This window comes from Apteryx rowi, unplaced genomic scaffold (genome assembly GCF_003343035.1).
Source record: "Apteryx rowi isolate R43461 unplaced genomic scaffold, aptRow1 scaffold_636, whole genome shotgun sequence".
NCBI classification, from domain to species: Eukaryota; Metazoa; Chordata; class Aves; order Apterygiformes; family Apterygidae; genus Apteryx; species Apteryx rowi.
In genome coordinates this window covers 61,473-88,880 of record NW_020450912.1, presented here as the reverse complement: position 1 = coordinate 88,880, position 27,408 = coordinate 61,473, and the positions used below count along the sequence as shown (strand labels likewise).

Below are 27,408 nucleotides of genomic sequence, written 5' to 3'. Positions count from 1 at the left end.
TTGCAGTTAGGATTCCCCCCCCCCCCAAAAAAAATCTCACCATATAAACTGACTCAGTGGTGAGAAGCAAAACTATTTGTTAACGACCTATGTGTAAAATTGCATTTCCAGAACATGAATTCTCAGTAAAACTTTCAAATGAAATAAGAGGAAAAATCCCAAAATAATTATGCATATATTTTGCCATGGGCTGCAAGGATCTAAAACTTAGAAACAAACTTGCTACGCACATTTCAGTAAAGCTGAAAAAACAGACACTTCCATTGTGAAAAATGTTGCACAGATCTAGCCATCACATTGTGGAAACAGATAGCTATTTAAAACCACATACATTTAGATTACTCTCGGGCCAAGGTAAACACTTCTTTAATTAGTACTCACATAWATTAAAGCAGGAAAGTTTAATTTCATTCCTTATAGTCACTACAATGATTATTCATCTGTGCTAATGACTACACGCATCCAGGATAAAGACACCCACATTTTGTTTTAGTCAGAACAGAGTGACAGATGAAAATCCTACTAACTCATCTCAGCCGCAAGGGTTTGCATTTCGTGCAACCCACTCTTCAGCATTTCTCTTTTGCCTGAAGCACCTCGCCTGCCTCTCCGCACGGCGCGGGCTAGCAAACCTAACCCTAGGCAGCTACCGCTCCCCGGGCTTCATACAGAAATCTCAGGCGTTTAACTAAAAACTGTGATTCTCACTGGCAAAAGCAGTCACCTAGCTCGAGCCAGACGGAAATCGCTGCCTCTCTTCTGCCACATGCGTATTGATCGCTGCGAGCTTATTGATCCTGTCGTTGCACAGAACTGTCAATTGTACCTGTGAAATGAGAACGTTTTGCTCAACTACAAGATGCAAACGGCATTTAAGTAACTGAAAAGCTAGGAGAAAAATTTCTTGATACCTCTTTCTAGAGGGGTGGTGTGGTAGTCACCCTGAAACCTGTAGCAACACTGACAGCGGTAACATCTGCAAAGCTGAGGTGCAGCTGGCTATAAAGATGTCGCTTGGTCACCATCTTCAGGACACAGTACAAACATCCAAGAGGAAAAGCCAACATCAGTGTCTAAACCGAGGGGCAGGCAAGCTCTGTAGCATGTCCTGAAGMCCCCAAACATGTAGATGGAGGATGCGCAGGAGTATACCGCAGCTCTCTGCAGGCCCACGCTCATTTTCTTTCTCTGGCTCCCCTGGTATGGAGAGCATGGGGAATGGGGCACAGTCCCACATCTTCATGCATTTTCAGCATTAGCACAGCAAGACTTGCCAGAGCAGTGGCTGAGTATATGGAAGGACCCAGTCTGACTAGGCACCTCCACTTTCTCCACCTGGGGAGGATTCACCTTACCTTAGCTGAGCAACATATCTGTGTCCAGTATGGTTATACAAACATGGTATAAGCATAGCATAAAACATGGTAAGTGAAGTCATATGAGATGAATACCACCCCATATGATGTGTCCAACTTAATCCCAATCTTACCAAATTATTATGACAGAGACGGTAGCTCAAGGCTTAACTGGGAGTGAGAGATCATGCAATTTCCCACCCCCGTCCCTGTCCCATGCTCTGCTAAACAATGACAGCAATGAACCTACAGAGATGTCCTCCAAATCTCCACAGAAAAAGAGAAAGATGCAACTAGCTCATAACTATCACTGCACTTTAATTGAGTAGGTTTACACGTTTTATTAGGCTTGGACAAAATGACCAGGCCAACACCACTGGACAATCTAATTTTGAGAAATACAAAAACTATTAGTGTCAACTCCTAATGCAAACCAACTGCAACGAAAATTCCCTCCCAACTTGCACTGAGTTTGGCTTTCTCTCAGTTATTTCTCATTGGCAACACTTCAATGCTAATAAGACACCATAAGTGTATAAAATGTAATAAAGATGTTTACATTAAACAGAAGACTACAGATTAAAAAAATCTGTTCTGTAAGCTATAGATGTTCCTCTCTGAACATCTATTTTCAGGTAAACATGTACTGACAAATGGAAAGATATCTGACAGTGGAAGGACTTTTTATTTTTCCTTCTATCTTGCTGACAGAGACCTAACAATTTTCAAGATTTGAATGCTGAAATTAGACAAACTCAGCTTTGAAATATGACTTTTTATTTTTTATTTATTTTTTTYAGCAATGGGAGCAATTAAAAATTGGAACAGCTTACCAAGCAAGTGCCCAATTCACCATTACTTTAGTCCTTGAACAGAGAATAGCTTTGCAAAAAATATGCTTTAATCCAGCTTCCAAGATAAATTCAGGAGCCTGCGTATGTACTGAAGTAGGGAAAGAGATATATGGACTTATATCTGTGATCAATCCAGTGTTACGACCTGCCTCTGCTCTAAAGCAGCCCCAGAAAAGCCTGAGAAATTCTGTGCAGCTATACTGCTGCCTAAAAAATCCACATACCTGCTGCAAGGGTCAGATTTGAGGATGTGTCCTCAATCTTACCAGCCACTGGAGATTCCTGTGTTTTGGACTTMCATGAGGAAGGGATTAGGCAGTACACCAAAGTGGTCCCATCTAACCTGAGAAACTGCTGAAGCATGCATCTTCCTCCTCCTTTGTACGCCCCAGGCCAGGACTGCTTGCATTGCTCTCAGCATGCTCATGAAACTTGCAGTTCCGCATTAATAACACTCATTTCTCAAGCTTCTCAGCTCCTGTTGGCGCCTTGGAGCAGTTCAAATGATTTTTTTTCCCCAGTATCCAGTTTCCGCTGAAATATCAGGTCCTGCTCACAAGTGAAGATGAAACACTAGACAGTGGATCATGGTCCGAAGAGATACCGGGATAGGGTTGGTGCTCAGATGTTCAGACTGAACGCCAGACACTGGAAGTAAATTTTCCTCCAATCTAGTCTACCTGGCTATKGTGTGGCTTGGTCTCATTGCTGACAGTCTAGGCATAAGCTTAATATAGGCTCATCTGGGTACAGTTTAATGGGCTGCGATGCACAGGATAACATAGGGGTCACTTCTGGACTTATATCTTCATTAATATAACAAATTACTCTGAGAGATTTAAAATAAATGTTCTATTACCAGGAGCATCCTGAATAATAAAGGAGGTTCTCTAGCAACATTTCCAAAGAAGGGAAAACATGCAAATTACAGCTAGCTATAAAAATTGTACATTATAAGCTGTTTTATGTGGTATTAAGCCAAGAGAGCTGAACAGCTTGAATGGAACAATTCTGCATGACTGGCCTCACATAGGAAAACTCTCAAAATATGTCATAATGATATTAAGGACCCTTTAAAGTAAATATTTTCATAAGCTGATGCATGTTTTAAGGTTCATATTATTAAATAAAAAGCTAAACAGATTGACTCCAGTGAAACCAAGACAGGCCCTGTTCCTTTTTTAATTCACAACTACAAATGACAGGAAATTATAAACACACAGACACAGAATTTATCAAAAAAACTCGGTTTTCCACCACAACTAATTTTAAAGGAAAAGAAAAAAAAGTTAACAATTACTTTCCTAAAACTGGAAATCATTACTGAAAGACAGACTGCACCATTAAAAGTTGCCAGAGATAACTTACAGAATAATGACAAAACAGTACTGCAGACCCAGAAATACCTGTTTGCAGCAATGCTTTTCTCATGCTGACATAGAGGATGACAGCTCAGATTTAGGCCAGAACTGGGCTCTGTGATCCATCTGGCACGCTCTTTTCCAAGGAGCACCTGCTCAGGAGAGCCATCACAGCTAGGCTGAGAACTGACAAACTCCAGCCCCGAACTGCTGCTGCGGAGCATCAMGGGAGCTGCCGGCAAGTGCCTCCTGCTTCCCTGGATGCAACCACTCTGAGCCAGCTCCCAGCAATACTCATTTCACTTCCTCCATTGCTTATGTGGCAAAAAGTTACTTTGGAAACAGGTCTTAGGAGCCTGGGCTAAATAAATGGCTTGGAAATACTGACTCGGGGTAATAACATTTGCCTAAACTCACCGGGAAAACAAAGAACATCTGTAACACTATTGTCTCAAGCACGCCACTGAATTAAATTCTACACATGACTCTTCACAGACTTAGCGACTCGCTCTTACATGCTTTCATAAAATTAAACAAGCCAAAGAAAAATCACATATCACAAACCATTTTCATTTTTACTTGATTTTGTTTTCAAGGAAAAGCTAGTAATGGTCCCACATAAATATTTATCTGACCGCTCCAATTGTTATAAAAGAAAGTATCCTTCAACTTGCATGCACAATAACTGAAAACTATTTTAGAAGACAGCAATGAGATGCAAGAAGTCTGAAGCCATAAATTTATTCCCTTTTGCCAGACAGATATAACAGTGCAGGCAGGTCTGTTTTATTGTAAACTATACCGTCTGGTGTTTCTAGTTTCCATTACAAGTTACTTGAAGCCATGATTAGGGTTTTCCAACACTGACTGGCTTCTTTTCTTGGAGTCTAGCAACAGTTGGTCAGGAATTTCAATCACTCGTGGTACTTTAAAAGGTATCAAAATAGAGCATCAGTCTGCTACACTGTAAATACATCCATGCAGTTCGTAATAATTTCCATTTAATAGTATCTTTTAAAATTTCAGCACTGTGAAAAGGCTTGGCTTAATCATGTAAATTTTAAGGGCTGAAAACACCTAAAGAAAACAAATTAACAGGGTCAACTGCAGCTTGTGTTCTTGTAGGGAGGGGCAAAATCAGTGCCAGTGAATGTACAAATTTTAAATCCCAATGAAAATCAGGGGGCTTGGACTCCTGCACCTTGGAAAATAAGTTTTGAGAGTGTTGGTTGAGTCCATGTTTATGTACTTAGGGGATCTTAAATATTCATGCAAAGTCTTTCATTAATACCACTATTTTATCTTTGCGTCTAACTTCAGCGGGACCTATCAACAACGTTTCAACGCTTTCCTGAAAAGCAACAAAACACTTATTACTTCACAAATTAAATGGAGCTACTTGGTCTTTCCATCCTATGGTGTTGTCACTCTGATTCCTATCAAGTTCACTGAAATATTGGTACCAGAAGATACTTAGTGTGTCTAGTCTCTCTGTTTCCCTAGAACTGATTTTGTTCTGTTATTAGTATATCCATGGGTAGAGTAGGGGTAAATATAGAAACTTTGCTAGTGCCAGGCTGTTACATCAACCGTGCAAAGAGTAGAAACATATGCTAGACTGAGAAGTGGAGCTTGAGTCAAAAATGCTGTTTAGCTGAATCGCAAATCAAAATCATTTTTTCTCAAAAAAATGAGAAAGAACGCCAGCATTTCAGCCAGGTTTGATCTCATCTAACTCAACCTTTCCAGAAGTCAGGAATCTAATCTAGCTAGTTCTCTAAATTTCCACTAGAGCCAGAGAAGAGGTACTGCCAGAARTCAATTAGTCACCCAAGGTAGGATTATCATCTCAGACTAGTCACGTAAATGTACAGCTCATTACAGCAGCAGATCCTGTCCATATGCATTTGCTAGAGTCACCATCAGCTGCTGAGGCAGCAAAATCTTACCATTTTGATGCAGTATCAATCCTAGTAGTGGTGTACGTACCACAGCTTAGAAAATCCAGGGTTTTAAAACAGCAGTAGGGGACCACTTCCAAAAGACTGGATATATCTACTACTATCACCAACATGAAATCTCAGAGCATGCTGTCATCCCACAAAAATTTTAACAGCTCTCTGCTCCTCTTGTGCTACAACATTCCAGAAATGGAGAGGGTTTCTGCACAGTTGTCTTCCAAGGAAACTCAGATTAGCAGATTGGCAAGGAGCCGGTATTCATTATAGACTGGATTAAAAGAGAAATTAATGGAGCAATCCGTCGGGTGGGGAGTGATACTAGAGATGAAGAAATGGCATGAGCTTCTCCGCAGCCCTGAATTGCATAAAGGAAAGGTTATCACCCACTTAGCAAGTAAGATCAAAGAGTCAGATCTTGATGACTTTCCACAGACAGAAAAGAGAATGTCATGCTCCTGGGCAGCACTATATTCTCAAAAAATCAGAAATCCTAAAATATTAGCTGCACAATTCTCATCTCTTGTACTCTTAAAAGCCTTCTCTCCATCTCTTATTTCCAAAAGTACATTTAGGTGTAGGCTTCACATTAAGAGATTAGGCCCTGAAATCAGGCTAAAAACATCAAACTGGTAGAGAGGAACCATCACATATTATCTAGCACGTAAAACTGACAGAATGTAATCTAGCTTATAGATGGTCTATAGTTAACAGGGAGGAGTTACATCTGAGCAAAACTAGCATAGACGTCTGCCTCTGAGCTAGTCACCCTTTTATAGTCAAGAGAGAAATGCACATTTTTAGAGCATGATTCATTCAACTTATCTCACAGTTTTACTTTAGGTTAAGGTGAATTGTGCTTCACAAGCACCCATTTCTCTCTGTTGACTACAAGTAAAGCCTGCAGTGACTAGCTCTGACTGTAGATGACTATACTTTGTCAAATAGGTTACATTTCAAGAGTCCAAGAGAATGGCAGAGATGCAAAGAAAAGCAGTTCTGCATAGGAAATAAAAGGAAAAAGAGAATCCATAAATAGTGAGATCCCATCACACATCCCTCCATGCAAGGATCTTAACTGGCGAGCTTGTGACCTTTATACCGAATAAGCCAATAAAGATGAAAAAACAATGAATTTGAGCTGTACGCTTAGGTTGGTGACAAACAGAATCCTCACTTGAGAGGTAGCAGTCAACAAATAGAGCTCTCTCCAAAAAAAAGAAAAAAAAAGTACTGTTCTATTGTTTTCTCTAAAAAGCCTTAAACCAGTCTTTTAGCTATGAATCACCAACTGAGTCGTAAGCCCAAGAGAAATTTRGTCTGCTGGCTAAAGTACTAGATGGAAACCAGGGCTGGAGTTGAGAGAGGTCAGGAACTGCTGCCTTCTCTTGTAGAGTTTTTACTGATTTACAGATTTGTACTGGCTCCACCACCTGGTAAAGGAAAGTAAATCCACAGAAACAACGTGATTCAAATGGCTCTAGGACAGAACATTTGTAAAATGTACCTCTATTTGGCAAGCCCTCACTACGCTTCTGGTTACTACCATATATGAACTAGATTAGTTAACTGTGAATACTGTAATGCATCAATGATAACCCTTCAAAACAGATTTCCTACAAYGTGAGGCAAAGAGAAGCAGTGTGCGATGGGAATCCCAGCTTCGCTGACACCAACAGCACATCCCTCATCAAGCTGCAACAGTGCCAGGATTTGCACATATATCCTATGTGGAGAGATCCATCTTGGCCAATATGGAGAGATTCCCAAGCTTGCTGCTGACAGACCAGTTCAGATCTACACGCAAAATGGCCTGTTGTAGCACCCACACCGAAAAGCCAAGTGAAGGTCTGTGGACTTGGACGCAGCATATCTATAGTGGGATGAGAAAAAAGCTACCACACCAACAAACACGGAGTGACACAGTTAAGATGGACTATGGTGGAAGGATAAAAATAATACACTTGAAGAGAACTTTCCTGAAAGCACAGGATTCCTTGGAGTCCGGCCTGCTCACATATCAGGACAAATTTGGCCCAGTTTATTTCCTAATGATTATAATRGATACTACAGTCTTCTTTTCATTAAGGCAGCAGCCAAAAATATTGATTTGTTGTACTTCACACTCCTGCTTACCTTCACAAGTTTCAGGAAAGACGGAGCATAAGCCAATAGAGTCGGTCAGTTTAAAAGTGACAAATTAACTGCACTGAAAGTAAATAAACAGCCATCTCTTTGTAAATTAATTCAATATGTGACTTGAGTGCTTTTTTCTACAGCTAGAAAGCTGATTCATCATTCAGCAGCATTTAAGTTGCCACCAGTTCAATAACAGAGTATTAATGTTTTGTCCTCTTTGACACAGCGGGTCAAATTTTGCACTCAGGTTACAACAGTGCAGCGTGGAGCAACTCCTAAATCTTCACTTCTGGCTGTCCAGATAGACCTGCCTGCAATTAAGTAAGCAAGTGTTCTTTGGAGAAGGCTTCAAGAAAGCTTGAGTTGTATCAAGCACTTGTTCTCTTCATTCATTTGGGGAAAAGAAATACAAAGGGAATCCAAAAGAGTATCTTTAAACGCTTATGACGTAGTCTTTTGGGACAGTTTAGTGAAACTGCAAAGGTAACAGGGATGGTTCATTTTCATGGAAATACTTACAAAAGAGTGAAAGACATAGATTTACACCTTTTAAAACTTCCCCCCCACCCCCAAATTAGATCTCAATTCAGAGAAACAACTAAGCATGTGCTTAATGTGGAATACTGAGTACAATTCCTACTGATATCAAAACACACTTTATGTTTTATTGAACAGCGGCCCTAATTTATTATAGAATATCACCTTAACCAGTCCAGACACAGGGTAAAAACCTTAGTGCATGTCTCTCACTAATAAATTAACCATCTCAGTCTCCTGGAAGACTGTTCCCTAAGCATTCCTCTCAGTTCAATAAAGCCAAATCCTGAGTTTCAGAACTCTGCAGTATTTGGACCAATCTCGCATTGCCTTTAAAGGACCTGTTTAGCTGAATTCTATTCAGTAAGAACATAGGCCAACATTTTCAAACCCTGGAGCTTATAATTGAAATTTACGTTCAACTGCCTAAATAATGTTGCCTGAGTGCCTTCAGCTACTATTAACGTTATAGGATATGCAAGTTCTTAACATTTCTGGAAATTAGAGTAGGCGCCCTCTTGACTTCTGACACTCAAGTTTGATGTTTCTGGACACAAGGCTTAAAATGYCTCATCTGTGCACAGCTGCGGAAGAGAGACTATATACAAATAGAATAAAAATATTTTCACTGCTTATGCTCAAACAAGCTCCACAGCATTTGTAATGTCGTCTGTTTTCCATAACGTTCAGTTTAGAATGCTGACATTTGATTAAACGGTCTGAATTTGCCAAAGCATACATTTTAATCGCATTCTTTAATACYATATTCTCAATTAAAAGCTTTAGAAAAAGACATATAAAGCCAGCTTAAACCACGGTAAACCCACAGACCCAGCATACTTAACATAATTTCTTAAGTTGTTGACTAATATTTTTTAATTTCCTCACTTCTTCTAGTACCACAGCTGCACTATTACTCCCAACAACTATCAGACACTTAAACAGCCAGCTTGTAGACTGTTTTACTACTATAAGCCTTTATACTTGATATTTTCCATGTTTTACAGTAGGATGGGGTAGTAGTAAAGTTTAACATCTTAAAAATCTTCATTCTGTTGACATTTTTTAATAATTCCTAATAATAATAATAATTACTACTAATAATTTCTAATACTGATGTTCATAACACTGCTGCCAACAAGGCCATGCTAGCACAGACTGAATGCAACTTTCTTATTATTTATACCTTTATACACACATTCCTACACTGCTGAACAACGCAGGCTAAAAGAAAGGCTATTATACAGAATGGCATATCACTCCAAACTATTAACTCCTAAGAAAAATGACTCCCACTGACAGTAAGAACAAGTCCATGAATAGGTTGTAGGACAAAATAATTCTTATTTCATGCTCCTTATTTAGTTTCATTGGATTTAACATTGCATACAAGGTCATGAGCATTGGGACACTCTGTGGAAGTGACCCGAGTAATTTACAACCATCAACAAATAACACAGTGGTTGGAATAGAGTCATTACATAAGTATCACTGCTTTTTAAATGGAGTCATCACATAGCTACTGAAAAGTAATGTGTATTATTTCACACCGACAGAGTGATGAATGTAACCAGGTAATTAAATCATGTCATTGCTGTGCCTGAAAAATTTATTTATAATTTTCTCTCTCCTTTTATGAGGAATTGAACTTCTTCTGTTATGAGTTAGAAAATAATGATGCCTAAGCTTTACTTTTACAAGAAGCTTTATGAAGGGAAAAAAAAAAATTAGAAAGGAGACTCACCAGTTTCTTCATCTATGCTAAATCTGCCCAGGCCACTTCCATCCCTGATGGAATACTGGATCTCTCCATCCCTTCCAGAGTCTTCATCCCGAGCAACAACTTGCAAAACACTTGTACCAATGCGGGAGTTTTCCTTTACAGATCCAATGACTGCAAAGTCAGGAAAATAGGGCGTATAGAGATTTTCATTAACATCCACCACTTCAACTTCCACAAAAGAAACGGAAGAAAGAGAAACCGGACGCCCTTTGTCTTTTGCGCGCACAGTTAGGTTGTAGAACTGTTGCTTCTCGTAATCGAGCTCTTTGTTTAAGCGGATGGCGCCGCTCGCTTTGTCTATCTCAAATCGCCCATTGTAATCGTTCACTAGGGAGTAGCGGACTTGACCTCCCAAGCCGAGATCTGGATCGTGAGTTTCCAACCAAGCGATCACAGTACCAACAGGCAGATCTTCAAGGACCTTCACATTGTAGCTGGATGGTATAAAGGCTGGAGAACAATCATTGACGTCATCTAAAAAAACCTTCAGAGGCACAACAGAGAACTGCTGGTGGCCATTGTCTGCTTTGTCCCTTGCCTCTATCTTAAGCGTGTAATTTGCTTTTGATTCCCGGTCTAGTTGATCAGCCACATACACCACTCCTGTAGAACTGTTGATGGCAAATTGCTGAGTGTCTGTCAAGACTGAGTAAGTCACTTCCCCGTTGGATCCTAGATCTTTGTCTCTGGCTTCTACTTGGATAATCTCTACACCAAGACTTGTACTTTCTAAAATATTAACTGAATAACTGTCCTGCAGAAAAACAGGCTTGTTATCATTTGCATCCTCCACAGTTACAGTCAAGAGTCTCCATGCAGATTTCTGTGGATTTCCTAAATCATAAATTGTAATATTAAGGAGATAGAGCTCTGTTTTTTCACGGTCTAAGGGCATAAGAACTTTAAGTACCCCTGTCTCCATGTCAATGTTGAAACAACTATCTGCATTACCATCAGAAATTGTATAGACTACCTTCCCATTAAAGCCTGAATCTGCATCATAGGCTTTTATCCTTAGGATGGTGGCACCGACTGGCAGATCCTCTGAAACTGCTACATCAGTAGGGAAGGATTTGTCAAAATGTGGTGCCTGCCTGTTCACTGAGTAAAAATCCAGAAAGCCATCTTCCAAATTCAGCTTCACATTAGCTTTTGCCTTTTTGAGTAATTTTTCTGCTAGCTTCTGAGCAACTCTGGTCTCTCTACAGCTAAAGGTCTTTGAGGACACTTTCCCATGAACTACTGAAATATTAACAAACATAGCATCAGCGAAGTTCTCTCCATCAGTGGCTGTTATCTTAAGGCCAAAATTGTTGTTCTTTATGCCAGAGTTAATTAGAGACTTTTTAAGTTGCAGGACACCAGAGTCAGGATTTAAATAAAAAAATCCAAGTTCATTTCCAGAGATTATTTTGTATTTCACAAGCTCTAACTCATCTATGTCTATTGCAGAAACAGCTGTGATGTGACCACCAACAGGAAAGTCAGATGAAATCACTCCCTGACATGCCACTTTTTCAAAGAGGGGTTTGTTATCATTGACATTGCCTATGTATATAGTGACATTTACTTCGCTTTCGTGACGGTAGGGAGAACCCCAGTCGGAAGCCCTCACAATGAACCTGTAGCTTTCTGGTGAGGACTCAAAATCCAGTTCTTCAGATGTGCTGATAATACCTGTAAACTGGTTTATTGTAAATGGTAGTGAATTCAGACTGGCAATGCTGTATGTTATGTATCCATTTTCTCCCCTATCTTTATCAACTGCTGAAACTGCCAAAATGCTAGATCCCACAGGGACACTTTCGTTGATGAACGAGCTGTACGAAGGCTGCTGGAACTCTGGAGTGTGATCATTGGCATCTTCTAACCTGACAGTAACGTGTGCTTTCAAATTGCTACCTTTGTTTATGTACACTTCTAATTCGTAGAGGTCCTTCTCAATGATTTTCAAAGAACGAGCAGTAGTAATAAGGCCTGTTTTAGGATTGATCTTGAAATACTCAGCATCCTCACTAGGAGATATTCTATATTCCACACCTTCTGGTTCAGGCATCAGCTTAACTACTGCAACCACCACACCAGGAGGTGAAAATTCACTGACTGAAACATCGTATGCTTCCTTTTCAAACTTCAMTGGGATACTTTCTTTCTTGGGGCTAGCAATGTGGACCAGTTTGACTGCAGAAAATTTCTGAGGAGATCCTTTGTCCTTTGCTTGGAGAGTCAGATTATAACCATAAGGGAAACTGTCCCAATCAATAGGTTTTCTTTCTTTTATTTTGTACTCATTCATCCATTTACCTTCTTTAGTCAGAAAGAACTGTTCTAGCGGATCTCCAGCCACAATAGAAACAGATTCAATTTCTCCATTGGCCCCTTCATCTAGGTCATCAATGTTAACAACTGCATAGGTAGGCTCCTTGTCTGATGGRAAGGGAATATGGGTTACTACATTTATAGTTGGGGCATGTTCATTTATACGTTCAATGTGAACATAAAGCTTAGCAGTACTGCTTACTCCATTGTTTCCGTAAAGTTTCATCCCACGGTCCACAGCCAAGATCTCAAGATCATATCTGTTTTTCTCATCATAGTTTAACTGGCCACTTAAGGAGATAACACCACTCGTAGGATGAACTGAAAATAGATCAACTTTGTTTTTGAAGTAGTAATAAAATTCACCATTGGACCCAATATCCGCATCTGTTGCAGTCACCTGTGCAATGCTAGTCCTTAAAGGAGTGCTTTCTGCTATTGTGACAGAGTATGTGGTTGGTGAAAACAGAGGTCTTAAGTCATTCATATCCAAAACCTGGATGTTCACTTTTGCCCATGCTTCCAAGTCCTCTCCTCTGACTGACCCTTTCACTATCAATAAATAGTTGTCCTGGATTTCTCTGTTTAATATAGCAGAATTCCCACCTTTAGTCCTTATTCTTAGGAAGCAAAAGTCAGCAATGATGACTTCCTCAGCTTTAAAAAAGCCCTCTTCATCACCAGACACTATCCTGTATTTGATATCCCATGACAGGTCAGCCAAGGTAATGCCCATTCTCGTTTGACTGTTGACATAGGTCCTGGCTGCTGAATTTTCGTACACTGTGGCATTGTAAGTGGAATGTGTGAAGTGAAAGCCAAGTGGGATTGTCCCTTCAACTACCTGGCAAATGGCAGCCAGAAGCTTGAAAATCAGAAGGGCATGGCAAGACGGAGGTGGCCGTGTGCCTGACCAGCAGCCCATATTCACCTCCATCACATCATTCTTTCACCCTATGACAGAAACAGAAAAGGGAAATAGTTAATCAAGAGATAAAAACTGTACTAAAAACCAGTCATTTTGAAATCACTTACTCAACTCATAATTAAAAATGAAACATATGCAATAAGTAGTCACTGCACATTTAATAAAACAGAAAGAGAGAACACTGTGTGCGTGTGTGTGTGTGTGTGTGTGTGTTGGTTGTGTCTATGCGCATGTGTGTGCATATGAAAGCACCAATTTTGGATTATGTTTTTATGTGTTTGTGCATGTGTGTGTTTGTAGGTGCACATGCATGTGCATTGTTTTTAAATATAGAAAAACTACGGGACCCTACCACACCTATACATACATGCACACAATCCAGAATAATAATCACAGTGGAAAAAAAATAAAATCAAACACATATTTGACTAAGTTCATACAAGAGGATGAAAGGATGAATCGCCAGGAATTATTGTTCTTATTCACCAGGAGCTTCAACTAAGCCTAAACTTGTTAGTTTTTAGAGTTTACTGGAAAACCCATTTTTAGTTCCAATCTTTGGGAAGGAGACAGGATTACTGTTATGTGTGCAACACTAATAGTCAAATATTATCAAGTTTTATATGGACAGTTAAGAAAGACCACATAATAAGTGAAATTTGAGCCATCAAGAAAAAGCGCATAAAAAGCATTGGCCAGTCATCACTAGATACCTGCATAAAAATTAAAATTAAGGAAGAATGATGGCTACTTAAATATAATTGCATATGCATATGTATATACATACCCAAATATGACAGAAGACAAAAATATAATGAAGAAAATAAAACTGCTTGATAAAGTTCTCAAGTAAGGACTCAAGTTAGAAAGTGGCATAGTTGAGATTGTCTATGAGATTTAAATGTGCCCTGGCACAGGTACCATATTGCATCTGTAATTATGATCACCGCTATCCACCAAATACATTGGGTAACATACAGTCAATGAAGACACATGCATTTTTTTTCCATATCGTTTGCTCTACAGAATTCACATTTCACTCTGCAAAAGGCAGAGGTCTCCTCCAACCTACTGCCTGGCCTGCTACGAACTGGCCATTCTGACCAACAAGAGCTTGAACGCATTCTTGCTTACACAGAGCCAATTCCAGCTTGCACCACTTTGGCACCTCCAAGCAGAACAGGACTACAAATGAGGCACACAGCTCCACTACCCACAGTCTGCCTCATTCCATACATGGTCTCACTCCTGCCACCTCCTCAAATCACTAAGGACTTCCAACTGGTTTCAAAAGGTGCATTATAAACAGAAGTATCTAAATACAATTGATAACCAGCCATTTGAGGATGATTTGGAGTTCCTCCATACAGGCACGTGAAAAATATTCACAGTGCCTCACTTCAGGTACCTAAATGTGGAGGCTAAACGGAGATAGAGTAAGCAAAGAGACCAGCCAGAGACTGCTGGAGGTGATTCAGAAGCTGCAATCGAGGCTACTGAATACTTCTTTCCACTGAAAGGAAAGGAAAGGAGCCTGAGGAGACTGCTTAGATGCTTAAAGTTAGGCATTGTGAATACCCTTCTTTGTTACAGAGTACATTGACTGCTACTGATGAAAATCATAAAAATCAATTTTAAAGGGCAATTATTAAAAGACCCACTACACACATACATTGTTCTCATTGTCATTTAAAAGCTTCTTGAAAATGTAGTTTTCTCCAAGCCAGAATACAGAGTGGAAAACGATAGGAAAAGATGTCGGTAATGACAGGGGTTAATTTAAATTTCCAATGTCATTTCAATATCCCCTAGGAGATAATTGCATGCAAGTTTTGGAATATGAATTCATATTAGTTATCACTTCCAACATAACTGAATAACTATTGCACTTTTCAGTACTAATGACAATCAATTTATTGCATTGATGTTATAATGTTCACACAAAACACTTAACTTCCTGATCCTACAGTCTATATTCCATTGCCTAACACATTAATCAATTTGATCAATTCTCCCAAGTGTTTGTCAAGGTGCTCGTCTTTCAATACACTTATTTTCACGTGCAACTCTTTCTCCCCATCCCCCCCCTTGTTTCCTTTGTATTTTCTTCTATATTTCAACAACTAAAAAAGGGAAATCTCTTAAAAGAAAATAAAAAACAGGCTATATCACCTCATGGACTCACATACTCAAATAACTGGCAAATCCTCATAGAGCTACATGTGGGACTTCCTTGTCTGAATATGCCATTTGATTGCTGTATACATATTATGCAAGTCATATAAAAAAAAATTAACCCACACACTTTATACTCTGAGTATGCACAGTTTTCAAGTATACTTTGGGTACGCGAGGGTCCTGTTCCTGTTGATCAGAGCAAGAAGGAAACTYTTCTACTGCAGTTGGGCAAACCTCTTTTGTTTTGTTTCCATTTCACTCTACTGAAAGATGTGCACGGTGACACTTTATTCTTCAGCACAACAAACGATCATCAGCTGAATTCAGCAGTGTGCAAATCTCCAAGCCCCTTCTTTTCTGGGGGCTTTATGTTAGCCACGTTGAGCAGGGCCACCAAAAACTGCTGCTTCAGCCTAGCACGGGAGATGATGCTCTCCTGTGTAAGTACAAGCGCTGCACTGCATGCGGCCACGGACAAGCCAGCCAAGGGCAACTGCAAATGCTAATCAGAGAGACCAAACCCATGACCAAACGCAGCAGCAGGCCTCTTCTGCGGTACGGCATTTTTAAAATACTCAACAGACAAGCCCCTGTGTTACTGCCCGTGTCCCAAGAACACATCAACATCTTCTCTCCACACGGCAGTATGAGCCTCCACCCACAGCAAAGAGAAGGAAGATTTCTGCTGGCTGACGATGGAGACTGATGCTATGCTTCAGCTGAACCCAGAGACTTTAACTCAGCTCTGCAGCTGAGGTGTGTGTTAGTTATGCATACATACGTACACACAAACACACCACTTCGTATATTTTTAGGTATACTTTCAAGGTTGGCCCTGAAAAAATGGGACCTTCATGTTAAGCAGCACTTTCAGACTTTGATTTTATTTCATGTGGTATGTAGCACTGTAACAAGTTCTGCATTGAAGTTATTCATCTATTCATATATTTACGTGACCATCATCATTACATTATTTGAGAGTCCCGATGGATGCTCTATTAAACTGCCACTTGGGCTACCCAAGAATGTTTTATTCATTTACTGAATTCCTTTCTTCTGGGATATTTGTTTTTAAGAGCTCATAATACATACATACTTAACACACAGGAAATGTAATGCGATAGGTTACAGAAACAAAGTACAAAGCAACCCACCACAAATTAAGAGACATTTCTTTAAAGGCCTTTCTTGTCAAAAAAATGTTATGGTTTCAAGTGAGGAGAAAGATTGTGATTACTTGTGTTTGATTTTTAAACGTATGGGCAGGAATCACTCCAAAAAAAGAAAAAAATCCCCTGATATYGCTTGACAAGGTTAGTCTGAAGAAAAGAAACAGCTATTTTACAAGAACAGTGATTAAAAAACAAAACCTCCTTCCAACTACTCAGGGAGGCAGACAAGACAACTCAAAATAAGTGTTCAGCACCTTTCCACTCCAGCTCATATTAAATCCTCTGGGTCTTGAATTAGGAAGAGAGGAATGGAGAAATAAAAAGGCACATCACCATTTTTAATACTCTTTAAAATGAGCTTCAGCATCATGGAGAAATCTATAATTTCACATTTAATTCTCCACTCAGCCACTTGCTCTTCACTCCTTTAACAAAGATTACCTATACAACCCAACCTTGTAAAGTAGCTGCATGGACTTGTAGATAGCTGGTGCTCCTTACAGGAACAGTGAATGGTAGGGGCATAATTTCTTTTTTCCTTCTTGGCTCTGACAATCTTCAGTCTGGGCTGCTTCCAAGCAAAACACCCCACCAGACTGGGAACGAAGACTAAAGCTCCAAGAGCTGCCACAATCCCCACACACCAAAACCGGAGCTCTAATTCAATGTGCAGATATGAAACAAGTGCTATGTGATCCTTTATTTGATTGCCACTCCTAAGGCCAATTCTTCTAATCCCAAAGACCTCCATACCACAAAAAACTTGAAAAAGAAAACTATATATATTTATACCTCTTGGGTAAGCACTGAAAACATTAAACAAGTGCCAAAAAGAGTTTTACAAAAAATAAAGAATACATCAGGTTAAATTATTCAGCAGACAGAAGGAATAACCTTTTAGCCAGCCACAAGAGGGAAAAAGAAGAGAGTCTTCTACTCTATCTCTACTTATCCTTTAAGTGCAATTACACCCTCTGAGAAAGGAACTCTTCCAGGCAACTGTTGGGTAAAGTAACTTAGGTGATGTCACTAGCTAATATATTAAAAGTATTTAAGAATTTCTTCAACGCCTTTGAAAGAGAAGAGATTAAAAAAAATAATAATCCATGCTTCAACTTCCATCTTTACCAAAAGAAAGAACCCAATACAGCTCTTGTTTAAAGGATCCTTGGGGCTTCAGTGTACTGGGAGGAAAAATACCAGTCTCAACTTCAGATAACAAATTTTTGAGAGTTGAGGTGTGCATGTACCTAGGTTTTGTCTGGCTTAAAGGTTTTTAACCTGATTTGTATTTTCCCCTGAGAACCTGAAAAAGGCAGGATGCCTACTCAGACAGGACGGGAATGGTGACCACCTGGCATGGAGAAATACTACATTTGGAAACACTACTCCTTTCTCAGGACAGGCTAAGGGTGTCAGAATTCCCATTCAAAAGATACTTATTTAAATTCCATTAAATTACACTCATTAAATTGGTAGTTTCACAGCAAAAAGAAGTATACTTGGGAATGTAAAGGCCCTTTTTAGGAGACAGAAGAACATTACTTTCATATGCATATGAAGTCTAAATAGTATATAGTGAAACAATGCATCTACAGGAGGAATAGCAGCTCTTGATTTTGCTGGAAGTGACCTCAGTCTTACAAATAACTCCTTCTTATCACTCAATGTCAACATCTTCAGTAGTCTGTCTATTCTAATGGCATCATCAAGATACCAATCCTGCAAGCTTGTCACCCAAGCAAATCCATTCACCTGAACGGAGCCTCATATTCTCAGCGTGATTTTCTATCAGCAACAGCAATCTGCCCACACAGAATCTTTTGCATGGCTGGGTCACAAGTATCTGCATTTCAACAACAACAAAAAAAAGTGCAATGAGTATTAAGAAGCATAGTTGATTGTTTTGTAGCTGTCACTTACTTAATTCTTTAATCAAGCTGCACCAGTGATAGAAAAAGACCTCTTTCACAATTTGTCCTTGATATTGCAAGAAGGAGGTCAGAGCCTGTGTACATCACTGCCCTCTCCTGGAAGGCATCTCTTCCTTTGTGCATCACCAGAACTCATGGAAATTTCTATTTAAAGCACATGGACCATATTGATCAAGGAGTTTAAAGACCAAGACTTCTGCCTGAGCAAACCACTGCAATGGACTAGAGACAGTCATTATACTCTCCCCCCTTTACATAGTTAGTATCATTAGAAAGTTGTCCAATGAGAAGGAGAAAAGCACGTTAAAATGGCACTTCCTCTAGTCAGACATCATCTTTGCACTGCACTCAAATATAATCCACAAGAATTTACACAGCTAGGAAAGGCTTAGGAGCAATTTACTGGCTAGGAAAAGAAATAAAAATTCAGAATCAAAATTTGTGCCACACTGGGATGTATTAAAAACTCATGTTCAACTCTAAGCAGGAGGGAGGAAAAAGTCTGGCAGATGCCGATAATAAATTTACTCCCTGAGGGGACATATTCATGGGGCTACCTGCTCCCCGACAAACAAAAAGATAAGATTTCTGATATATACAATTATATTGTGATATGTTTATCCCCAAAAGAGAAGATGAAGACAAAATGACCATTTCTGAAGAGTAACCCTTTGCAACAGACAGCAGCATAAATTCTAACCTTCTTTAAAGCTGCAAATCCTCCTGCTGCCTGCATATAATTTCACATGGGAGAAAGGCCACTCAGCATGGAGCAAGTGTAATTCCAGGCTGTCCCTAGGAAGTGAAGATTTAGCCACCCAGACGTATGTTATGAATAACTTTGTTTTGCTAGCAGGTGCCGGGGATTTTTCCATACACCACCAATTTTTGCCAAGTATCAGTTCATCAGCAAACGCTTCCAGTTGCAAACAGGAGGCAGGCAGACCCGGGGAGCTGGTGCAGAGGGGCGCTCAGACTCTCCCTTCCCCCTCGAGGATGAAACATGGCTTGGGGAAAGGGCAGGGGGGGGAGAGGGGAGGAATAATTTGCCGCCATGTGAGATCTGTCAAAAGGGAATTCCAGGGAGCAACCTTACAAGGGATTTGAGCTTGTCCCTTGGTGGTCCACCCTGATGGAAACAAAGAATGATATACAGTTTTCATGCTTTGTGTACCTCCAGTGCCCCCAGGCTCCTTCCTCTTAATCACTGTAAAATGGGGAAGCTTTTGGGCAGCTTCAAAATGAGCCAGTTATTTTCCTGGGGGCTACCTGCTTCCTTATAAAACATATTTAAGGACACTACTTCTTGTTTATTTGGCTTTACAGTATTTTTTTTTTTCTTGTTTAAGTTTGTCTCATAAAAATACTTTGATTCCACACAGGAAGTCCTGACCTGAAAGCTCTTTCTAGGTATAATGCAAGTGTAAGAAATCCAGGACTGCTTAGTCCCGTTTCTGTCACTGCTGGTCCTTCCCCAGTCTCCCTTTACCACCCATTAATTCTGAACCCCAGAATCCACCAGTTCTTGCAAAACTCAATACTGGGGCAAGAGCCTTCGCTTACACATGTGGAGAGCTCCACAGCTGCGAAGAGCTGCGTGCTGGTGAGAACAGGCGGGCAGAACTGCACCCTATGACTAAGCACCCACTAGCTGCATAAATTGGGTCTTAAGTGGGATTTATGCAGGGTAATTCAGCTGGGCTCTTTGAAAATGTTACCCTTACTACAATGCAAGTGATAAATACAATTAAAATCAGGCAGTCCTTTATACAAAATCATAGAGCAATCTGACCTCCACCTCTTACAATGCCCAGTGAAATGCAGCAGGGCCAGCACAAAGAGCAATGGCATAAGCACCAATGCATGCCTTATGACCATGGTGGACTCAGCACTGATGCGAACGTGGCAGGCACACAGCTCTACAGCTGAAAAAGCATCTTCCATCTGCCTCATGCAAAGCTCAGTTCGCACTGTGGTATGACATGAGAGAGTCACAACTGCCTTTCGCTGTAGTTTGCCGTTAAACCCACTCCCTCTAGCTCTAGGTGCTGCTAGCTGTTTCGGATGGTCTGCTCTGTGTTCTGGATACTGCACATATTCCTCCTGACAGCTTGCACAGTCTTTGTATAAACTATTCAGTTTGGTTTATAGTAAGAAAGAAGTCATTGAGATTTACAGCTACTGTTTCCAGGGCCATAATAGGTATATAGGTGTATGAAGCAGGGGCAAACTGCTACTCTCAGAGGAAATAATACCTACTTCATCAAGAATATCTACCTCAGTTGCTGAATTTGTGGAGGTAGGGAAGCTCAGATGGTCCAGACCTTTATATGCAGGCAAGAGAAGGTTAATAGAAAGAGAGATGACTATGCAAAAGCTCCCTGCCAGAATGACAGCCCCATATGAAAAACACAACCTAAAACGGAGATCAGAAGAAAAGAACACAATACGTTAAGCAAAATGGTCAAAGTAATGGTACTCCAGCAAGGATTCTACATAGTGGACTAAGCAATAAAGCATTTTATTCCACGCTGGACCTTGGAATAAGCCCAGCTCCAGGTTTGTCCCATGAGGATCTCCTCATGGATAGGCAGAGAGGTGGTCCCAGCTGGAGGGGTTTTGGAGATGAAACAGTTGGTAAGGCTGGAGTTGGGAGAACAAGAAGGGAAAGCCAGGAGAGGGAGAAGCAGAGACAGAGCAAGAATCCTAGCAGGTGAGATGAACATCATGGGCCTGCAAGCGGTACCTAGCGAGCTGTTCCCTGAGCCAACACAGTATCATTTACAACATACACAAAAAGAGGTGGAGAGGCATAGACTTGCCCATGGCACGCCAGGCTCATTCTCCAAAAGTTTTCTCAGGGTTGCCAATACTCTGTTTTTTTTTATCATAAAATGGCGGTGTCCAGTTCATGCAGGAGCAACACTCAAAGCACTCTGAGAAAACGGTGGCCCACCGCAAGCATTGATAGGAAAGGCCTCTCCCTCTGGCTGCCCACGTCCAAGGTCCCAGTGCTCCACGCTACTCCAGCAACCTGCTCCTTCTCCTTCCTGCATCCTTTGCCACCTAACGTCATGGGGAAAAACTCATCTGGGCCTTGAAGAGCAGAAGTGGCCATGGCAGGGACATGGGCACTACTGAAGCTTTTGTCCCCATCTCAGACCGGGTAGGTGAAAGGAGGATAAGGGTGCATAAAGATATATGAGGAAAATCTAAACTGAAGGGTGAACAGATAGCTCAGGGCTAGTGACGAGCTACATGATCCACTTCTGCAACTGGGGAAACAGCCTCGTTTGCAGCCATTATAAGTTTCTGAATTGAGGAGGGAAAGACAGAAGGTCATGAGCTCCTGGAGTATCAGAGGACCCAAATTCACTTATTCTTGCACATCTGTATCTGGCTACAGGAAGGGGAGGAAATCGCTGACACATAGTGGAGTCAAGGAAAAAATAAACGCACCAACCATTTCAGATATAGTTAAATTTTATGATCCCAGAGAATAAAGAATTTTCTTTCTTGAGTCTAGAAGCAAGATTATTGGTTTTGTGATGCCACTGCTCTTTGAGAAGGCTGTGACAAATAGTGAGAGAGAGAGATCAGGCTTGAAGCATAGGGAGCAAATATTTTGACTGAGATGCTCAGCAAGTTCGAGATTTGAGAACGAAACCTAGATTCAGTAGTGCTGATTTTTCTTGCAACAGGGAAAGACTCTGCAAGGCGCTGACACCTGCTACTCCGCAGCAGACGTCACGTAAAGCTGCCCTCATTTCTGGAGCAACCAACTTGAGAAGTCTGCACAGGCCCAACTTTCAGAAACTCCTGAGCAATCATCCTCTGAAACACAACTCCCCCAAACCTGCCTCCAGCCGGCCCTCTAATAAATTAGCCTCTGAAAACTCACACCAGCCCTAAGCCCACAATTCTTCACACAAAGACAACAAAGAGAAACAATCATTGGTGAATACAGTCGCTGTTTGCTAAATCTTTCTGTGCAGAAATTCAGAGGGAATGCACAATTATTTAAATAGGCAGTGTTTAGACAAAAGGCTACTCTTATTACTTTTTAAAATTACACCCAGCTTAGGCAATGGAAATTGGTTAACCTACGCAAGGAGGAAGCAACACGCAGATATATCAGGTCAGCCACATCACTCACATGATAAGTGGAATTCACCCCGCAGATGCTGCGAGTGAAATAAGAAAGTGCATGGAGTTAGCCTTAAACTGAACAAAGTTAGGCCAGAAACCCACAAATTTCATTTCCAGCCCACATGTTAAGGCCAAAGCATTGCAAGGAACAAAGTTTTCCATCAAAACTGGCCTAGGACTGTTGTCTGCATTAGAAATACCTGAATCTATGAAAGGTACTGAATCCAATTATTTTGAATGGAGTAATATAATATACTATTTTTGATGCACACAATGCAGCGCTGATGGTGCTCCGACAGATCAGCATTCACTGCACAAAAGCATCCACTGTGCAGTCTCCACCAGGTATCCGCATCCTGGCAGTTGGCTACCAAGGCAAAGGCACAATACCCAAAACCTTCTGCACAATGAAATTCCCACCAAATCCAAACATGTTATATATACGGAATCCATGAATGTTTCTGTCCCCTCCCAGTGGTCAACCCAGGCATGGATATTCGAGATGATAACCACTTTTTAGCTAACACAACATTAACTCAAACCATGGTGGCTTCATCTTTCCCACTCAGCCAGTTCAGTGCCCACAGACGAGAGTCCCTCAAAGCCTGAKGCATGTTGGAAAAGTCCAGCTTTGCAGGCATGCCCCGATTAAAAGAAAAAAGAGCAGAGATCGCTATTTAAAGCTGAGCCATTTGCTTTTGTTTATTTTTAGCAAAACCATTAATTGCTAATCATATATTTGTTTGCTGGAAAAACCAACATTCCAAAATAAACACTGAGTTTGAAGAACATTTCCAGAACACTGAAGAATATCAGAAACAGTGCTAAAAATGTAAATTAGAAACATAAAAACACACTGCAATTTCAAATGGAAGAACAAACAAGCCATTATTTCTGTGCCAGAACAGAGGTTACTCATAAGCATTCATCTAGCCACAGAGTTATCTACAGTCCAGCAGTTATTTAGGTCCTGTAGAATGACAGACAGCACTGTACAGTATCTGTTGAAAATATCTTCATGGCAATCACCATATGCTAGATTAAATAAAATCTCTCTTAATTCAGACTTGAGACAATCACCTTGGAAAAGTCCCTTTAAATTATTTGGCATTAGAGGCAGAACCTCAGCAAGAGTATCACTGCATTTATGAGCCAGATTCATATGTCAAAAACATACAAAATCTTTTTTTTTTCCTTTCCTTTTAGCCATCTTCATTAGCAGAGCTTCATGCTTTTTGAGAAACATGTAATTCCCTCAAATGTCAACAGGAGTCCTTCATGGAAAACTAGCAGAAACAGCGTTACAGAGCTGCAATCTGTCCTTTCTCCTTGAAAAGCTTTTTAAACAAGTTAAGCACCACAGACCGCATGCAAAGTCTCACAATTTGCCACGCTGGGAAACAGTAATTATTCCAGAGCAGACTGCTGTCTACCTCCTATTGTACCTTATAATAGGTACCTTGTACCTATTAGCACAAACAGAAGAAATTGCTAAAGCACCTACATCCACCGTCTTTCAGGAAAGCCTCAACTCTGCCACACCTATCTCCCTTTTGAAGATACTGCCCTTGAGTTCCCTAGTTTTCACTCCTCTCTGGAAACCAAATCACTCATCCTATTTTCAGACGGGCAAAGAGGCACAAACAGTTTAAGCCACTTGCTCAAGGCCCTGTGGGCGCCCACCGATGCGCTCCATCGGCCAGGTGACGCTGCCTCCCTACGGCGCGCTCCGGCACCCGCACCGTTCAGGGCACCCAGGTTTCACTGCCGAGCAATGCTCGCCGGCATTACGGGGCAAAAACTGCAAAACAGCGCATCACGCCATTACTTTCTCCTGACCTCGCTGCAGCGGCTGCTATTCAAATCTCACCATTTATTCCCAGTTCAGCTGTTGTTTGTGTCCAGCCTCCAAATTACAGCTGGATATTGAAAAGTGAATTGGAGATCATGAGAAAAGCAGTAAGATAGGGATTTAAAAAAAAAAAAAAAAAAAAGCAGCGACAGGGTCCTGGAGTCGGGACCATCTGCAGCCAATGGTCAGACTGCACAGACTCTCAAACCCTGGACCGGCAGCAAACCCCACGCGCAAACACCGCTCGCGGAGCATTACCCAGGTGTGCACGACGCGGTCAGCACGGTCCCTCTGACCGGGCTTCCATGGCCTCGCTCCCCTTAGCCCCGGCTCCCCGTTGGCTCCTCAGCCTCGACTTCTGGCACGGAGGAGCCACGCCACACCACGCCACGCCGGAGCTCGTCCTCGCGGCGGCAGTGCCGCTCCGGCTSCCCCCGCGCAGCGGGCTCAGCACATAAATCTTCCCAACAGGGTCCTCCCGCCCCCTCACACGCTTTGACAAGCGGAGAAACCGCCAACAGCGATTTCCCCCGCCGAAACGAGCGGGGCAGCTCGCACCTCCCCGCGCCGTCGCTGCCCGTCCTGGGAACGCGGCCGGCCGCCGGCTTCGCCCCCTCTCTTCGGGAGCGGGAGGCAACGAAGCGGTGCCGGCACCCCGCATCACCGCACCAGAGCTCTCGCCGGGCCTCCTCGGGTTTTTGGCCTTCCTGCGTTAAGTGTTTCCCCCGTCCAGCCAGTCACGCCGCTCCCTGATGCCGGAGGTGTCCTGCGGGGCACTGCCACTGCCACTGCCCAAAGGCACGTGGATACTTCCCCTTCCCCTAACCCACACAAACAAAAATTCACCGTGTAGCCATAGCTTACCGTTTTTCCACTTTTTTTTTTTATTTTTTTAATTATGCCAGGGAAAAATGGTCACCTGAAATTCCCTGAAATTAAATGACTCCAGCCTAAATATTAGCTGTTAGCTCACGCCCAGTGAAGGCTAGTTGCTGCTGAATTTAAAACTAAATTGGAAATGGAGTTTCACGTATCAAGGTGCTGCTTGCAGCCTGTTCTTTTTTGCTCAAATTCTTCTACATGCAGATTGGTGGTCACCTGCCCTTTCTCTCCGACCCCTGAAATCTCCAGAAAAGTTTAAAAAAAAAAAAAAAAAAAAAAGAAGCTTTGTCAGAAAGCTTCAGGACAAAAATCAAGATCATCAGGAATAATTTTGCCTGAAATGAGGCTGCAATATATGATTCTTTTTATTTTTTAAATGAAAGTAAAGAACAAAAAAGTAAGAGTTATGAAACAGCAATTTATCAGCTTACTAAAACAAAMCTAGCGATATTAAAAATCCATACAGAAGGGAAAAAGAAAAGCAAGCATTTCTCACTTTCGAAACCCACTATTACGGATAAGGGGAAAATGATTGCGGATATATGAAATTTCTATATTTCTTTCATAAGAAAAGGCTCTTGATGGCTTTTGGCATATGAAAGTCACTATGAGGAGAACTGCAATAAAATTGAGCAGACTGCAAAAGATCCGTCTTACATGTATCCCTAGAATTTACGTCCAAATGCTACTGTATTAAACTCTATTCAGTGGTTTCTGGAATAAGGATTTTATTAAATGAACTATGCAATATATGGTTTGTCTGAATAGAAAATATTGGTAGGAACGTAACGTAGTTCTTTTAACACTCAGAACAACTGATTCAAACTTATAAGCCCCTTTCAGTAAGCGGCCGCATTTCCAGTGCAAGCGTTCATGCCTACACACACATACGGTGTGTTTCATTTGCGCCCAACTTGAACTTGCGCTTCATGCAAGTACATAGCTTGTGTCAGTTTGGCCGTTTCAGAGTTTAAATCCTCGTTGCTCTGCTGTGTCCAGGGGATATTTTGAGGCCCACCGTGGTCTCCAAGAACGCTAAAGCACTAATTCTTTTTTGACACGTAAAAATATTGTTCCCAAACAGACGTTTGTGTAACGTTCCTCCAGTGCAGGTAAATGCACCGCTTCCAGCGAGGGGGCTCCGCGCAGGTGCTGCAGCGCTAAGGGCTCCGCGCGGTTCCTGCTCGCCTGCGGCGCCGGCGACATGACGCAAAGCCCAGGGCATCAACGCAGCAGCCCGGCTCATTCCCAGAACGGGTCGTATAAACCTCCGCCGGCGCTGAGGGAACCCCGCACACCGAACCAAACACCGTCCATGTTTCGGCATCTAGAGGCACAGCCACTTCACGCCACAGGCTGGTGACCACTTCACAGCGGGATAAGCCACCGAGGCCACCCAAGCGCCCATCCCGGGCTCATCCCTTTCTTCTCAYTTTTGGTGTTGATTTTGCTCTCAGTGGGACTGAGTTTCCGGATCACCAGTACGGCTGCAAACAAAAGGGGAGGCGCGAGATGGGAACGGGTGCCTGGGGCAGATGGGAGGGATCCTTCCCGTGTTCCCGGCAGCTTACACTGCTTGCTGAACAACAGCYGGAGCTTAGGCACCCAAGATGCTGCGTAAGGAGGAAAAAGTACCTTCAAGAAATGTCCTGAATACTATCAAAATGCCAGAGTCTTAAACAGACTCATGAAGTATTTAAACGCTTGCACACCCCAGACAAATTTTGTTTACTGCCCAGCATTTAAACAGCTTTTTCTTTGCTATTGTAAGGTTGTTCCCAAACAGCATGAACTTGAAGGTGCAGTGAATAGCAGCACTTCAAGTCTTATTTAAAACCCATTCAGCAGCATAATTCCACAAGTAACACATGGGATTTCCACACTTTATGAAATGAAACCTGCTCTCAGCTCAAAGGAAGTTGTGCAAACGAGCTGACAAAAATCACTTCCTTTTTTCTCCTTGATACACAAAATTAAAGGCAAGAGAATCGCTAATCAAGTCATAAG

At 41.5% G+C, this 27,408-nt stretch overlaps 1 protein-coding gene across 1 annotated transcript in view; it reads right to left on the bottom strand.

Annotated features, from left to right (window-relative positions):
• The window catches only part of FAT3 (FAT atypical cadherin 3), a 354,360-nt gene that overhangs the window by 319,450 nt on the left and 7,502 nt on the right, over positions 1-27,408 (bottom strand). The window contains exon 2 of the mRNA XM_026084321.1: positions 9,949-13,260. Within this exon, the coding sequence (XP_025940106.1) occupies positions 9,949-13,243 (3,295 nt within the window). The 5' untranslated portion in view covers positions 13,244-13,260. The remainder of the gene's footprint in view (positions 1-9,948; positions 13,261-27,408) is intronic.